Below are 18,391 nucleotides of genomic sequence, written 5' to 3'. Positions count from 1 at the left end.
AGCTCACTGGCTTGACAAGAACAGCTGGGTCTTTTCAAATTCTCCTTCTGTTCTTTGTATCATGAAAAGAACCATCCAGGATTCCTGTCTGGCTAAAAACAGTTTAAAGAGATTATTTCATTGACATATCGCTCTAATTGCTCAAGTTGAGAGAGTATCACAGAGCCTTGCTGGATCATCTCCCCACCATTTTTTCTGCCAGTTTCTGTTCTCTGAAGGAATCACCAGCAAAAATTAGAAACCAAAATGGTTCCATAATGTGAGTGGGCTCAGGAGGTCACCATACAAAGTTCAGTTCCTTTCCCAATCCTTCTGACATACAGCACGAGTGCTTCATACCTACATGTGGATTTAGTTTAGATCAGATGCAGCAGTCATAAATGATCTCTCCAAACATGTGCCATTAATTCTCAACTATGCCGTCCACAAAAATCATTGTATTTAATCACAGCAAGGAAGGGGAGAGAAATTGATAAAAACAATCAAAGGATGCAAATGTTATCCTAAGCTCAAGATACCGATATCCTTATTCCCCTCTATGTTGTAAAAATATCTCTCAACAGTCGTTTAAGGCACGTCTGTTCATTTGCAAATAATGGGCATAATGTGCTGCCCTAAAGAATGTCAGGATTCTTCTCCTACGCCTACTTTAGGTACTATATTACTGGGAGAAATTTAACTACTCAGATCTCATTGTTCCCAATTTTCCACTAGCTATTATGAAGGAAGGCAAGGGAACATCCCAGGAGACTATTGAATATGCTCTGAAGTTTAATCCAACACTAAGATAATGTCAAGTCTCCTTCAAGTTGATTTCAACTCCTGGTTACTTCATGGACTTGTCTAGTAGTTTTCTTAGCAGCAGTATTCTTCTGGGAATGTTTTCCATCTTTCCAACCTAGCTTACAGTCTTGCTATTCTCTTGAGGTCTCCCCTCCAAGTATTAACAGCCTGATACTGCTTAGACTCTTTGTTCAGAAAAGGTTGGCCAGATGCTTGATTTAAGAAAGACAAATATTCACATGTAGGAATGCTTAATACTTCTTGAAGTGCGTTGGAAGAACATTCATTTTTCATTCTTCTACTCCAAATGGTCTCCCCCGCCCCCAACGTTTTTAGGCCCATTTAGTCACAGCAACATTGTTAGCAGGGTCCACGAGTTGTGCATTAGGATTTGTCCATCCCATTCCAAAAATGAACCTGTGAACTGGGGATGGGATGGGAATATGGCACAGAATGTGAAAGCTGAGGGAGAACTCACACATTCGTAAGTGAAATATATGCACACACCTACCATGAAATCTATATTATTATCTTCGTTTCTAAAATGTTCCATCAACTTCTCAAACCGCTGCTTTTCCCCACAAACCTGGGAAGAAATTGCAGAGCGATTCTATTATGTATCAGTATACTAGGAAACATGCTATAACATCATCAAACCATTTTAAGCTAGAAACATGCAGGGGGAATGTTGCCCTGGACAAATAGATATCAACAACTGGTTCATTCATTAAGGCTGGACCACAGTTTAGTACTAAAAGAAAAAGTCTTCAATTCACAAACTCCTCCCTCCAAATCCAGAATCAGGAAGCATCCACTTTCATTTTTTATTAACTACAACTTGTTGCATTGCCAACAAAAGATGACCACTTTTAACTATGTTCAGTGGAAACAAGGTAACTGTATACAATGGCTTCTGCAGAACAGACCCAAGATTCAGCATGGTACAGATGACAGAAAGTTGAACTAGCAAGGTTCAGATTGAACTGGCAGTTCTGATTCAACTCTTCACTTAGCTACAAATCTCACTGGATAATCTTAGACCGTGCATTGTTTAACAACCTAAAGCCTACTTCATAGGAATGCTGTGATAATAAATGGATGGGTATTACCGGTGGAAATATGTAGACTGTTCTGAACCCTAGGGTGGGAATAGAAGTGGGATATAAATACTAGGGATAAGTGTAAGAATCAGAGGCATTGGGTTGAACTTGACGATACCTTATCAGGGATTACTTTCCAGTCTTCACTTAATAAGTTCAATAAGAGAAAAAACAGAGAAAAGACTAACAACATCATTAACAGCGATGCTTCAGGATTACTAATATTCTTTGCATAAATCCACACTTATTTGGACTAACTGAAAGTCAAAGGGAGCAACAAAATACCATTTGCAACTGTTGACCCTGTTACAAGACAAGATAAAAAGCTGTCATCTGAAAATGTTAAAGCAACAGGCATAAGATTTAAAATATTCTTCCCACTGAAATATCAGAAGTAGCCTGGCATATAACAAGTGTATTTTTTCATCATATTTAAAATCTGTAATATTATTGCTTGACTGAAATAAAATTCAGGAAAAATAAAAGAGAAAGATAGATGAGAGCAGCATTTTCAAAGCAGATGGGTAAGATAAGAACAGAACAAGAAAGAGAGAAGAAAAATAAGTGCCAGAGATAACAGAAGGAAGAGAATGGATGTTGGCTTGGGAGAAAAATAGAAGTTCAAGCATTACATGTAACGTACTCTTAATGTAATCAAGAGTAATGACAACTAGTTAACAGCTATATGTTTTCTGTTGTCTGCTATTTCAGACCATCCATATATACCAATGGCTTTAAACATCCCAAATTGGAAATGTTGTCCAAAAATTCTCAAGTGTATGGTTTGTAACTCTTTTAGAAACCATTTGCTTACATGGTGCATTCACATGCATAGACAGAAAGTAGCTGTTCGCATATAACTATGGTTTTGCATCCCAACATGAGTTTCCAGACTGATATAGTGTATCTCCTCCATTCTCCCTTGCCACACAGAAGAGATCAGAAGCGTTGGCTTCCGCTTTCTATTACTTATAATCAGGGGCATCGGGGAGGGAATGGGGGGACAGTGGTAGTCAATGCTGTCAAAATGGTGGTTGTGACCAGGCTATTGAAGCCCTACCCCCTTAAAATGTATGCCTCATGCACTGTTCCTTTTGATGTTTTTTTGATTGCCCAGTTGGGCCTTCCATTTTAATGTTGTTGACTTCCCCCAACTGATCTTTTTTTTAGCTGTGTATGAACCCGGACTATCTAGAGTTAATTTTAACTATAGGTACTTAGGAAACCATCCTTAACCCTGGCTTAAAAAAAAAAAGCATTGATTATTTCATCAATTGATTGATGTATACAGGAGAAACAAGATTGCCAATTTTTTTCAATAAAATCAAGCTTCATAAAATCAGGCATAGGTAGCACACGTTACCTGCTGCTCTTATTAGATTCCAGAACTAAGCACTAAATAATGTGTTTGTCCCAAAATAATTGGATTATCCTATGTATTACAACTTCTAGACATATTATATGCAGAATTAATGATCAGACTGAACTGCAACTTAAAACATTTCTCTTCCTTCTGTTTTATTTCATTTTTAAAATATATTTTGACATGAATCTAAGTGCACTAAATCAGGAGCAAGAGACATCTATTTCAATAAGAGTTCCTTCTTAGTAAGTGTGTTTGGAACTGGAATGTTAATGAAAACAGAATGACATTTGCCTATTTAAATACATCTCAGAATACATTCAATAAGTTCTTTTTCACAAGAGATATAGGCCAACATGTAGCTGCCAAAAATAACAAAGGGAATAATAATACCTAGTACAGATGTGCTTTTTATATTTGAGAGGAACAACTGTTGTGGTTGTTAAGTTTTTATACTGAACGATATAAAATGGGATTTTGTGTGAATGTGGCAATCTGATCCTGCAGATTGAATATGTGCTTCTCATAAAGAAATAAGAGATCATCACACAATTTCAACCAAATGGGCACCCATGCTCAAATCTTCTACTTCCCCAGCAATTACTAGCAATACCTGAAGGTGGTGAAGAAATTCAAAGAAACGTCAACAGATGAAAGAGTTGGAAAACAACTGTGAACATGATCCATTGTTAAATATTAACATGGCACTTTTCTAAACATTTTTTTCTTTCTTTCTTAGCTCTTCTGTATTGTGATGCCACAATGATCCCTTTTTATTCTTAGCATAATGGTCTGATGTGATCCACCAATTTCACTCCAGGGGAGGGCTGTTTTTGGAGAATGTTTCTTACAGATTGCCATGAAGTCCTGACAGCTTGTTGAGGGAACAAAATATCAACTTTCTTGACATTTCTGCTTAAGCAAAGAGTCATTTACTAGGGTGAAAACATTTTCTGTTTTAATTAATTCTTTAAAATAAGTTGGCCCTATCATTTACAGATTACAGCTCCAGGGAAAATGGATTGACTCAAGTCTTCCTATGTATTGGTTGCGAATCCTAAAATCAAATAGCTACACTGATCAACAAGGATAAAGCTTGTTGGCAGTAAATTCTTCTTCTGAGTTACACTACATAATTCGAATCTCTATTCATCTCTGTACAAGTCCCAGATTCAGGAAAATCCTCTTATGCACTTAGAGAGAAAAAGTAACCTCTGACAATTTCAAGGTAATTTTCTTCCAAGGAGGCACCCTTGAGAATGGCAGCACCCTTATCTCTACCTTTATCTTATCTGAAGAGGGCTGATGGGCACCACAAAGTCATGGAAGGCAGAAAACTTCTGCTTCATGAGGACCAATCTTATCTAATTGATATCTCTGCACATTTTACTTTTACGTCAGAATAATGGCCAGAATTTTCAAAAACCAACAGCTGGTAATGAAGTTAAACAGAGCCATTTATATGAAACAAAATATTAAAATGTCCTTATTTGATAGCTAACTCAATGACTGTGTTCACACGTTATACTTAACCACAGAGGCTGATTAGCTGGCTTGTGCTTGACCACTGATTCCTCAATCATGAAGCTAGCAACCCATCATTTATTTACAATTATGTCATCCAAATACAGAGCAAACAATTTTTTGTAAATAATCAGACTTTACTCCTTGCAGACAGGACTGGAAACCACCCAAGGAACAAAAATCTAAGCGTCTGGTTAACAGGATTTATCAGGAGGAAAATAAAAGTTGTAGCAGAAGAAATCCATGGAATGCTTTTTATATATGCAACTCTGGGGCAGCAAAACTCTTCATGTTGTCTCCTTTGTCTCTGCTGAGGAGATAGATACCTGCCTGTTTTATGAAGGACAGGCAGTTTGCATCTGTTATCAACCCATTTATAATTCTCACCCTTGCTTCCTTTCTGGTTAGCTTAAGTATACTTTGTCTTTTATTGAGATGGTACTCTTAACTATATATAAAACCACCACGGGGTGGATTGCTAATAGCCCCAGTTTGAAGAAAGGGGAGCCATTGGCTACAAGCAGGTATATTTGTGCTAACCAGTGATGGCAGAAATGTACCCAATATGTTTCAATATGTTCATTTAGACTGCAAGAAGAGGTCATAGGGGTTTTTTTTTCCATGAGGGAGAAATCATTTTATTAATTATCTTTTATTTTTTTAAAAATAACAGTCTAAATTTATTCATTTTATCAGCCCTGTCTTGGCAACCAACATCTAAGAGTCTAGTTAACAGGATTTATCAGATCCTGTACTCTCTACAGTACTTGTCTGGAAGAGGAAGGGAATGAGAATGTTCAGCCTCACCCCTTCCATTCTCCAATTCCTTATGAAGACCAGGATGTTCCTAAGAGAACTGTAGCTTGTTCAGTTGAATGCGGTTAGCAGTACTACATGGGATTGGATATCATATACAAAGAGTTTCACTACGGGAAGAAGAGTAGTTACAATTTAAAAAAATCAAACTCGAACTCATATAAACACAGACTCTCAGAAAAGAGAAAAGAGCATACTGTACAGTGAAGTTTCAGTAGGGTTGATTATGATGATATAAAATAAAAATAAAAATGAAGCCATGTCACAATATTTAAGATAACTGCAATATATTTGTAATTTATTTATCGCAGGATGTTTTAAAGGGAGGATTAAATTAGATTAAACTACTGGAACCAGCTCGAAATGTCTGCTTGACTTCCTGCCTATTCAGCTGTTCATAAATAAAAGTTAACAGGCCTTCATTTATCATTCTAATAAAGTAAAGATCTTCTGTGTTCTTTTGACACTCAATGGTCAAACAATATTGGTATATAAATGCAGTGTATTAAATCTTGATTGGGGAGAAGATATATTAATACATACAGAGTAGCAAGCCTTTTTCAGTGACAATATAATTTAGCTGCTTTTCTAGGCCAGCTTTTTTCCTGCAATAAATACAAAGTTCTTCCTCATCATTTGTAGAACAGCCAGGTGTCTTTTCTCAAGAATCTCCTTCCTCTTCCATTTCATCAATATTCTATTTTTCCAGCACTTAAACTAGAAAAATTGTTGCTGGAATGATCCTCCAGCACTCTATTCCTATCCTGCCATTGGGACAGTGTGCTGGGTGCCACACCCAATTACTAAATATTGTCCAACATAGTAAGAAAAAAGAAATAATAGCATATGCATGAATTTAATTCACTACTGTTTATTCTGTGAAGAAAGAGTAGGCTTCCCCAGTTTAGAGCCTTCCGGACGGTAAATCACGTGGCTGGCTAGGAACTCTGGAAGCTATAGGTCCAACACAGCTAGAGGACATTGAGAAAGGCTGGCCTACAGTACTTCCTTAGTATTTTATGAACATGGAAAGCACCATCTCATTGTTGAGCAACTGTCAATCTGCTGTTTAATTTCACTTTTAAAGATCATTCTGGTTTTGTTCTCCTTAGCATCATTTGTTCTGACTCTTAGTTCCCAATGAACATTACAGTGAAGTTGAAGAATAATAAACCCTTAATTTGGAACTTCCATATAAGATGATTCCACAAAAACAAAATCATGACTGGGGTACACACTGTGATCATCTACTGTACATAAGCTTTTCCACAGCTTTGGCGCCATCATCTATACTATCTTAAAAGCAAATAAGTGTAGAAGAGGGAGATTAGGACTCTACACTTGCAACGGAATTGAGACAACGTTCATAATGATAACATGTTCATTTGCTTCTACTCAGAAGTTCTGAATAATTCAATTTAGGCATTTAAAATGAAAGAAAAAACAAAGCCAAATACATTTCCCTTCCAAAATAGCCTTTTTCATTTTGGTTACAGTAAGCACAGTAGGTCAAAAGAGGGGACAAATTGATCAAGAGCTGGCATGTGGAGGAAAGACCAGTTGATAGGATTTAAGCTTTTATTCGCAAGGTGGAATATAAAGGCTTCTATAAGCAAATGTGCATTATGAAGCATAGTAGCCTCACTTTAATCAGAACACTTTTTTCTGTACTGGATCTGAACTGGGTGTTGCAAAGAAGAGTAAGATGTCTGTATGTCCAACACAAGCAGCTAGCTGATTCAGAGGCAGAGGTCAACCACTGCATTGCCACAGACCTGATCCAGAGATCTTGTGCAAAGCAGGTAGTTCCCTCTGACAAAACGGAGTGATTTACCTCTTTAAAATTGTCGAAGGCAGACAAAATGATTTCGTGCCCTCCTCGTACGAGACAAACAGCTGCCAGCAGTTCTAAGACCAGAGCCTTTGTTCTGTGCAGAAAAGGGAGAGAGAAGCCCATTAGAATAATGTGATGACTCAGTTTTTGAAAGAGAGATGCAGTGACATCTAAAAACAATATTTTGAATGTTTTGCTAATCCTGCCAACAGTTTCAAGCAAGATTTACAAATATTCAGTACTTTCTTAAGCCCTGCATTAAAGTCTCCTTAAATTTTTATACAAATAGAAATAGAATTTACAAAATCAATTAAGATTAAAACAAATCAATCTCAATTGAAGACAGTACGGTATGCAAATGAAGTTCTTACAGAACTATTTTTTTATCAGGAAAAACAACAGCCACATTAAAAAAAATTAAACACAAAAGAGATCTTTACCTGGGATTCTTGTTGTTCAGACTTAGTGCAATTTCATTAACAGCATGGGGGTGTGACATGACCATATTGAAGCCATACTAAAATAAAAACAAAATTCAGCTGTTGCGATCTTTAAAAAGTGTAAAAAAAAGCAAATCTGGGCAATTTAGCATACATTTATAGTAGTACCTTTGCATCAATAAAGACTGGAATGTGTGAAAGGTAGGTACCTAATCTTTTACCACTTTAGAACAAGCAAAATCAATTATTGCTATGACCAAAGAGTAAATATTAGTTAAGCAACTATTTTTTTAAAATGCTGTCATGTTTAGGCACAGTGGTCATTACATGTCCCCTTTTTTCCTCAAAAAATAAGCAGCTTTCCCTGCTGCTGTTCTCATGATTGTGATAGAAATGGATGGTTGTTTCTTTCTTAACACCAAAAATAGCACTTTGATTGGGCACTTCTAGTGTAGCTTCAACTGTAATAGAATTGGCCAGTCTCCATTAAACAATGATTTACTTGTAACCAACACATTTACCAGTAAACATTTAATGAGCATTCCTGCTGAGCAATGCTAAGTTTTCCCCCCAGAATGTTTCTGCTCTGGTGACTGAAATAATGTATACAGGTTGTCCTCGCTGAACAACCACTCATTCAGTGACTGTTCGAACTTATGATGTCCTCATACTTACAACACGGCAGCATGCTGCGGTCACTTGATCATCATTTGCGACTGTCTTCATTGGCTTCCTACAAGCAAAGTCAATGAGGAAGATGGCAGGAGGTTGCAAATGGTGACCACGTGACATCATGCTTAACAATGGCACAGGATTTGCTTAACAACGGCAATCAGAAATGCCAGAATTTCTGTCGCTAAGCGATTCAGTCACGTGATGTCATGCTTTATGACCGCGTCGCTTAGTGACGGAAATTCTGGTCCCAATTACTATAATTGAGGATTACCTGTATATTTTTTTCACGTGACATAGCAGTCCTCATTTTTAATAAAAAAAAACTTAAGAGAGTTATTTCCTTGACTGAGAGAAGAAACCCCATTATGGCAATGTTTCAGAATCTTCCCCCACCAAAGAATTTCTGAAATTCAGATACCTGGTAATTCATGATGGCACGCAGACACATGATGCAGACATGAACATCATCCTTTTTACTCACTAATCTTGAATTTTTAAGAGTTCTTCTGCTGGGTAAGGTGTTATACCTATCAACAAAAGATAATCAGGTCAGCTACTGGGTTTTAATCAAAATTTAAGAAACCAGATTTTTTTTTTTAGCTCTGTAATCACCTAAGATTTCAAATAACCTCCTAATTAAGGACAATGCTGATAATCAGCCATCATAACAAATAGTGTTAATTATAGCCATCATTCTTCCATCCATTCCTGGAAAAATGCAAAGTAAATCTTATGTGAGACAACATTTCAGTGGAAGATCTTTTACAATGATCACAACTGCGTTATATTATTTTATTTTGGTGAGGAATTCTAAGGACTTTGAGATTAGCACTGAGGTGCTAGAATACAATAATTCCCAATATTTCCATTTCCTTGAAGTCTGCACACCACTACCTTTTTGAGATTAAGGAAGGAGATTTCTTTGCAAAAGGAAACTGAGTTCACAAAGGCATGAACTTATTTACCTTTTACTTTACTTTTAACATGGTGTCTGTCAGATCTTGGCAATGTGCCCTATCTCCATAATTAATCACTGTTGTGCTGCTTAATATCCGTCAAAATCACATATTTATTCAGAATAAGTTATCTTTAAGTCTCTTTCCAAGAATCACTCATCTTACAGCTATATACAGCCAAACAATGCCAGAATTGTTTGATTTATTATTTGCTGTTTTTAATTTGTTATTAGCCATCCTGACCCACATGGGTGGCCATATAAATCAAATTAAACAAAACACTTCCTTATTGAAAGTATTTTACATCTATCTATTCCGTGTCACAGCCAATCCTGTCTGATTGCAAAAAAGCAAGCAGTGTCAGTACTTGGAAGGGAGACCAATAGAAAATTTCCAAGCTAGACAAAGAATTTGAGAAAACTTTCTGGAAAAAGCCAATGTCTATCCACATTTATGTTGTCCACTAAGACTTCAGGAGTTGAAATGTCAAGGATAACTTCTGCATAAAAAGTAAATCTGATGCAGAATTTAACTCTAGCTGGAAACCACTAGATATGGATTTATGCCACATCCAAAATTTGGGTTTTCTTATCTACAGAATTACAGTACCTAGACCCACTGATCTAATGTACTGCTTACTGTTTATAGTTTTGTATGAAGTCCAATGGGGTAATTACTGCTACCTTATCTTTTGTTTTCTTATGTTCTGTATCTTTTTTTTTAACTAATATTCATTTTATTTATACTCTTTTGACATATTAAATAAAATTAATTTAAAAACGGGGGGGGGGACATCAGGAATTGAGCTCCACTCAAGAGAAACTTCGCACTATTTATGTGTCCACGACTCATCAGGGGTTGAATCTATTTTTTATCTCTCCTTATCATCCATGTTTCCATAATAGCAGACATACAGCCATGTCCCTTATGATGAGGCTGTTACCGCAGAATATTTCAACCTCTTAAAACCTCTCTTTCATAGATATATTTTAAATGCATAATCCTGGACAAGATTCAGAAAATGTTTCAAAGCACCCTTTTTATTCCATTCTCTTCCAAATGCAGTTTCTTGGGGAGGCTCATTCCCAGAGATCCCAAGGTAATGCTGGCTGGGGAATTCAGGGAGTTGAAGTCTACACATCTTCAAGTTGCCAGGTTTGAAAAACACTGGGTTAGAAGCTCAACTGCATGCATGGGCTGCATTGCCCTCTCCTTCACACAGTCCTTTGGATCTGTGCCTAATTCTCCAGTGGATTCCATCTGCTAATTGACTTACCATTCATGGAAAACATGCTTTGTGGAGGAGAGAGCATTGGCAAGCAGTTTACAAAACCGACTTCTGACTTAATTCAAACACAATGGAATTCATTACATCCCAAGCCATTAGAAAAATATACTTTTATTAACACATTTATCTTCGGTATCAAACAAAGTGGTACTATTCCACCTTGCCAAACAAAAGCTAATTATTCTAAAATGGTTTTAGCTTTCCTCTTTAACACTAAAGATATATATTAGCCATTATACTAACTCATCGAATGTAGTTCAGCAGACCAGGAAGCAAGTCTTACAAAAGGGTACAAAGCCAAGGTGTACTGACATGGGTAGAATGATCAGTGTCTCAACATCTAGACTGAAATCTTTAGAATTAGTAGAATACTAATGAATACAGAAAATGTTCCCAATCCTGCAGGCTTCCATTGGCAGCCAGTATCACACAATCACTAAAATCAGCCCAAGTATCAGAGCCTTTGGGCTGAAGAGATCTGCTTGTAAGCAGTACATTCTAGACTTTCCAACTCAGCTGTTGCCATAATCCAGCAAACGACAAGGCAGTTCATGTCCTTTACACTTCATGGAGCACAGAATAAAAGATACAGAAAAACCAATTTCAAAGTCCACTTCCACAACTGTTTTTGTGACTGCAGTCAACATAGGCACAGGAATTATCCCTGCAGTTTTACAGCAAGAGAGTCACTGTTTTCCTCAAATGTACATCTCTGCTCCAATGCTAATAAAAAAATCAGGGCACTGTATGTTAGCTTTGACTTAAATTTGCAGTAAACAGAAACTGCAAGCAATTGGGATCTCCCTTTGGCATAAAATAAATGAGACTGTGTTCCCTTCACTGAACATACATTATAATGAGAAAAACATATCCTGGAGAATATATTTTATACCTGAGATACACAGATATGCTGTGCATCTTGGAACAATACATCCCAATGCTAAGGAAAAATAACCCATTTCAATTCCAATGTTAACCATCTAAATCAGGTTATATTTTAGTTTGCAAAAACACGCATGCATGTATTTTAAATACTCAACCATTTTTGTTAGCTGCCCTATTCTACTTGCTGCTTTAAATGAAAGCAGGAGCAATTAAAAACAAGTTTGAATGAAAAAAAAAATTAGAACTCCGCTGGGCATTTGGACTGTAAGCTGAAGACATTCCAGAGGCAGCTAGGTGAAAAGCAACTCTGGAGGCACTTGAACTGAAGTTGTTCAGGGCAACTAACTATTTGGATGGCGTTTTTGTGGCATCGATAAGTGTGATGAAGAAAAGAATCCCAATGGAGTTGGGGTGCTTAAATAAATATGACATGAGAAAAAGAAAAAACAGTGAACCAGAGAACAAATAAGAAAGTAACAGAAATTGAAACTGATCCAGGAGGAAAAGGATGTTTACAGAAAAACGATAGGAAAATGAAGTCCAGAAAGAGTGAATTTAGATAATGTGTAATCTGCATCTGAATTTTGTATTTCAGCTAGAAACACACAGATATTGAGAACATTGTGTGTTGGGCTTACAACAACTGATTTATTGCTTTTTAAAGAAGTTTCTAAAAATGCAGCATTCCAAAAGCACAAGTACTGTTCAGCTAGATTTCCTGAGGATTATTAAATATCCTAACAGTTAGTTTAATCCTGCAGAGAAAACTGTCCAAATGATATAGCCAATCAGAAATTTTAAGCTATACTTTCAATAATGCCTTCTTTTCCAAATTATTCACTCAAATCTATAGCTAGTAGCTTAACCTTTATCTTTTGCACTTTGATTTTAAATGAATGTACCTCTTGCAAATTATCCTTCTACAGAAATCTGCTCTAAGTCCATTGATATATCCTGACCATCTGTAGTTTATGTTTGAAGAAAAATAATGGAATTACTTTATTTTTGTACTGCCACGCTCCCATTTGGCAGTTTGCAATATAAAGGGTGGGGGCAGTAAACTTAAAATAAAGTGATATTTAATACCTACACCCTTTTTGTGTGTGTGTCCCTTCAAGTCAGTACTGACTCCTGGACAAGTCCCTGCAGTTTTCTTGGCAAGGTTTTTTGGAAGCGGTTTGCCCTTGCCTGCTTCCTAGGGCTGAGAGAGAGTGACTGGCCAAGGCCTCCCAGTTGGCTTGGTGCCTAAGGTGGGAGTAGAACTCTCGGTCTTCCAGTTTCTATCCTGGTGCCTTAACCACTGCACCAACCTGGGTCTTACCTACACCTACACCTATTTGAAAAGTAATGCCTCCATTGAACAAAAAAGTTGCTGGGCGCATGCATCAGGTTCCAAATCAACCTTGCAAAGCTGCCCCCACCATTAAAAATCCAACTGATCTGAAGCTGTTGCTTGTGTAGATCAACATCTTGACACTGTTTTGACTGCATGCAGATGTCTGTAGTTTTCTCGGAGGCACAATGTCAGGAAGCGCTGCGAAGCAAACATTCACATATTGATAAACAAGATAGGCCACAATTAGCACAATGACCTTTCACATGAGTCAAGCAAAGCTCAGGCTAGTTGCAGAATCAAATTTGCAAGAATTTGATAAATGTATTACCAAAAGAGTGTTCTAGATGCAATCGGTGCAAAATATAGCAGCAAACCCGTTGGCGGGGAAGAGACACTTCTTACATATAACACTGGTGTTGGAACAAGCTTCTGTGTACAAGTCCTGGTTTTGACCAGGACCTGCAGGACCACCTGCTTTGAATAGAACTTCCCAGACCAGTGATGTGCCTTTATACTGTAATTTGCCAAGAGTCCATGGAGGTGAAGGTATAAAAATTAAATAAATAATAAATAGATGAACAGCTTTTTTTTTTTTTTTTAAAGTGATCTTCTAGGAATTGGAAGCACTATGGCTGATGACATCATGAATCACTGGAAGAGTAGGTGAGGCCAAAGCCCTAACTCTCTCTCAGCCCTAGGAAGCAGGCAAGGGCAAACCACTTCCAAGAAACCTTGCCAAGAAATCTGCAGGCACTAGTCCAGGCAGTCACCAGGTGTCAACACTGATTCAAAGGCTAATAATAATAATAATAATAATAATAATAATAATCAGCAGCAGCAGCAGCAGCAGCAGCAGCAGCAGCAGCAATAGTTTGAAGGCAAATAATTATATATCTTTAAACTGATAAATCATCTATTTGCAAGTTTTACAATCAATTCTATAAGAAGGTGAAGTCTCCCCATATAAAGCCAATAGCCCTCTTTGGCCATTGCTTTGCCCGATCAACTAAGATTGTATAGTGCAGAGGTGAACAACTTTCTTGCAGGTGGGGAATATTTTGATTTGTTTGGCAATAGGTTGTATTGACCAGTGACATCAGGACATCATCAAAATGGATAGGGCCAGGGTTGGCCAGTTAAGGCAAGGGGTGAAATGAAAAGGCTTAAGAAACCCATTTTGCCTTTTAAAATCCCCAAACCACAAGAACAGCCCAAAAGGTTTGGCCCAACCCATTTCAGGAATGTTCTGAGAGCAGTGGATTTACTCTGCTGGCCCTGCTCCTGTGTTCCTCTCTATCAAGGCCAGCATATCGAAGGAAAACCATAGATTTTTCTGATCAGGAATTCTGATGACCCTTATTGTGTTACAGTTTCACAACCCAAATAAAGAGAAGTAGGAAATGTGGTACTTATTAGCCAAGTATCAAAAACATCACAAAACAATAATTCAAACTCAGCTCAGGAGAAGATCAATATTAATGCTAACAGAAATAGATGTGACTCAAAAAGGGCAAACACCGTAACAAAACTGGCCCTCCACACTAAAATGTTATGATGTAACTCATTATGAAGCAATCCCCCCTCAATTTTATTTCTTCATCTTACCTTAGAGCAGAATGCCTGCTAGAACAGGAAATACTATTGCCAATTGGAGAAGGTAAGTTACTTCCTCGATGGAGATCTTCAATGGATCGACTCCATGGTTTAGATTTGTCCACTGAGTTTTCCATATTATTTTCCAAGCTTTCAAAGTCAAATCTGAAAGGAAATAGACACTTTGTATGACGAGAAGGAGGAGAGAGCTTTCATTTTTTTCCTGCTGCAGAACTCAGAAATGTTCCAATACATTACAACAATAAAGTGGCAGAGAACCATGTAAATACATTTTCCTTTGGGCTGAAACACTGTGCTGGTTTCATGTACATTTGACAATAAACTTGGCTCTTGAAATGGGGGGAAAAAGGGTTGTCACAAGGAAAGGAGGAAAAAGTCATACAATTTTATAGAGACTCTACCTAATTTCAATTTTGCTTAATTTCTTGGATGACCAAAAAAAACCCAAAAACCCTTTCTATACTATAATAGAGATCAAATTTCAAGAATGCACCTAGTTTTAAAAATAAATAAATAAACTATGTATTCTAATTACTTTCAACTGTCAATATGCAATGGAAATGTTTCTTCCAATACGTTGGCCAAGGCCAAACTCCAAACATATGTAATACATTACTGTAATCATGACAAATCTTCCTTTGTTTGGTTTATTTCTCAGCCCTTGTCTAACATACTGCTGGTTGAAAGGAGAATCATGTCATCCTTTTGCACAGACTTCAAGGCTACTTCTCAAACTTAGCATGTGAAAAGGAATGGATGGTAAGTAAAGCTGCTTGCTTTTATTTCAGAGGCTGGTTCACACAAAATCTTAAATCACAATATAGTTCGTTGGTTTTTCGCTTGGTATGATGTGCAAAACACATTCTGTATGATTTGTAAACCTCAGCTTCCTTTTGCAGACTGATTCACACATCACATCAAAAAATCCCCAACAAATCACATTAGGGTTTAGCTTCATGTGAGAATGCAGCCATTGTTTTTAAAGTCAGTTGTTCTTCTGCCATGTGCCATTCTTCTTTCCTCATTTTTTCCTTTAGCACAATTTAGCCCCCTTCTTATCCAACAGTGGAAGCACGTTTTTAAGGTTTCCAGCCTAAAAATAACATTATGGTTTTTTGCATCTTGGAATGTTTGATCCTGATCCAGAAGACATGCAAGTGAAGCAGAAACCTCTTATTCTGCATATGCTCCTTCCCTTCATTGCAGGGAAGGAAAGGGTGCTCTGAAGCCCTGCCCAAGCCGCCTTCCATCAGTAGGAGGACAGCTTCATAGGGGAATTTTTCACGGGAAGCTTACAGGCAGCCTGCCTGCTTCCTCTCACTGCTGAGTCTGAGGACTGATTCAAGTATTAGCAAGAAGCAAGGAAAGGGGAAGAAGCATGACCATTGTGTGCTTCTCTTTCTGCTGTAGCACACACCGTGGAATTCATGGGTTTTGTCTGGGCCTCAACTTAGCAAAGATATGAAACCTCCCTCTGCAAATTGGAGCAGGCAAACATCTACTTTGGGGACAGACTACAGCTCAGTTATAGACCACACGCTTTGTAAGCAGAAGGTCCCTCCACATTTTATTCCTGGCATCTCCAGTTAAAGGAACTCAAGTAAGAAGGAGATGCACATCAGGAAACTTCTGACAAATTAGTAGAAGCCACTTGGAATAAGGCAACTTCCTGTATGCCTCACCAGCAATCCCCCATGCCTTTGTTTGTCCTGTTGCTGCGTGAACATTTGAGTTGGCTTTCATTGTACATTCTGAAGACTTGGCTGTGGGCAGAGTAGATCTCAGCACATAATAACCATTTATCATGGCTTTCCAATGTTTCCAGAACTGACACTGCCATTTATTGTCCCTGAAGTGAGTGGCACAATTGACATATCAGAGAACAGAGACTTTATGGCAGCCACCTCTGGAAGACAGACATATAATTATTTGAATAACAGGGTTTTGCACCAACTGTGTTCACCCTTTACTGCAACAGGATGCACTAATAATATCCTTCTCCCCCTCCCCGAATTGTGAATGTGTGGATCATATTATACTTACGTGACTGCATACTGTGCAAAAGACAAATACTCCACCAAAACATCCAGGCCTTTGTTGTCTTCATTCAAAAATTCCCTGACCCACCTGGCAAAACAATCGGCAAAAGAGATCACTATATTTATATCTGTGCGCAAACCAAACCTTAAAGGATGGAAAACACGCTCATTTCTTACTCAGAATCTCAAAAAAGGTAAAAGCCTGAGAAGCATATTTTCAGAGCCAGCTCCAGACTTACCTTGAGTGTGACTGTCTACTTTATGCAGGGTTTGGGAATATCATTAGAGGTCAGCAAAGTGGTTATATTATGATGGCTGGTTGCACAGTCAGCCAGATGTTTATAGACTGGATTTGGCATATTTGTCCACCTACTGAGTTCTTCCCACGGATCAGGGACAGGCAAATGCTGTTTAATATTATTGTTGGTTGCACAGTCAGCCAGATGTTTAGATTGGATTTGGCATTTTATCCACCTATCAAGTCCTTCCGAAGGACCTGGGATAGGCAGATGTGGTTGTTTGATGGTGTTAGGTATCGTCGCAGAATGCAAGCTGTTCCAAGTAAAGCTGCCTTTTACAATTGACTGATGGTGATTTTGTCAATGCCAATGGTCTTCAAGGGGTGCTCCAGATGTTTTGGGATTGCACCCAAGGTGCCTATTACTATTGGTACTATTTTTGCTTTCTTTAGCCACAGTTATTCTATTTCTATTTGCAGGCCTTTATATTTTGTTATTTTCTCCAGTTCTTTCTCTTGTATTCTGCTGTCTCCAGGTATTGCAATGTCCACTATCCAGACTTTTGTCTTTCTTATCAGCAGTTGTTAAGTCTGGGGTGTTGTGTGGCAGCTGCTTGTCTGTTTGAATTCCAAAGTCCCAGAGCACTTCAGCTTCTTCATTTTCAATTACTTTGTCTGTTTTGTGGTTCCACCAGTTCTTGCTTGCAGGCAAATGGTATTTCTTGCAGATATTCCAATGCACCATTGTTGCTACTTTGTCATGCCGTTGTTTGGAGTCAGTCTGTGCAATCTTCTTGCAGCAGCTAACTAGGTGGTCCACTGTTTCTTCTGCTTCTTTGCACAGGCAACATTTGCCATCTGTTGCTGTCTTCTCAATTCTGCCTTTGTATGCATTTGTTCTTAAGGCTTAGTCTTATCATCATCATCATCATCATCATCATCATCATGGCTGGTCACACAGTCAGCCAGATGTTTAAATTGGATGTAGCATTTTTATCCATCTATCAAGTCCTTCCCAAGCACCTGGGATAGGCAGATCTTGTTGTTTGATGGTGTTAAAGGTATCATCGCAGGATATAAGCTGTTCCAAGTAAAGGTGCCTTTTGCAATTGACTGATCTGTCAGTACCGATGGGGTTCAAGTGGTGCTCCAGATGTTTTGGGATTGCACCCAAGGCGCCTATAATTATTGGTACTATGTATTGTTGAAGGCTTTTACGGCCGGCATACGATGGCTGGTGTGGGTCTTCCAGGCTGTGTGGCCGTGGTCTTGAAGTCTTGTTTCCTAACGTTTCACCAGCACCTGTGACCGGCATCTTCAGAGTGCAACAGCACAGACAGGAGCAGTTCTCTCTGTGCCCAGGGTGAAGTGACCCTTCTGTGGGTATTTATAGAGATCTGGGGGGGGTGTGGTGTGGGGGGGGTTGGGTTACTGAGTGGCTGCTTGTTTTGGAGTCAGCATCTGTGTGTATTTTCCTGGGGATTAGGCAGGGTTTTTTCT

The 18,391-nt window shown here is 38.2% G+C and overlaps 1 protein-coding gene across 9 annotated transcripts in view; it reads right to left on the bottom strand.

Moving 5' to 3' along the window:
* Positions 1 to 18,391, bottom strand: part of FMNL2 (formin like 2) — a 198,608-nt gene that overhangs the window by 43,745 nt on the left and 136,472 nt on the right. For all 9 annotated transcript variants that reach the window (XR_015797239.1, XM_088146559.1, XM_088146556.1 and 6 more), the window contains exons 5-10: positions 16,658 to 16,741; positions 14,606 to 14,758; positions 8,954 to 9,062; positions 7,861 to 7,937; positions 7,421 to 7,514; positions 1,295 to 1,369 (exon numbers count right to left, since the gene is read on the bottom strand). Coding sequence is in view for 8 of the 9 variants with exons in the window: in XM_088146559.1 (XP_088002685.1) it covers positions 1,295 to 1,369; positions 7,421 to 7,514; positions 7,861 to 7,937; positions 8,954 to 9,062; positions 14,606 to 14,758; positions 16,658 to 16,741 (592 nt within the window). In the remaining variant the exon portion in view is untranslated. The remainder of the gene's footprint in view (positions 1 to 1,294; positions 1,370 to 7,420; positions 7,515 to 7,860; positions 7,938 to 8,953; positions 9,063 to 14,605; positions 14,759 to 16,657; positions 16,742 to 18,391) is intronic.

Source organism: Python bivittatus, unplaced genomic scaffold (assembly GCF_059951505.1).
Source record: "Python bivittatus isolate LINGU-HERP-01145 unplaced genomic scaffold, Pbiv_v1 ctg000480_np1212, whole genome shotgun sequence".
NCBI lineage: Eukaryota > Metazoa > Chordata > Lepidosauria > Squamata > Pythonidae > Python > Python bivittatus.
Note: the sequence above shows the minus strand (reverse complement) of the source record. Positions and strands in the feature narration are given on the sequence as shown.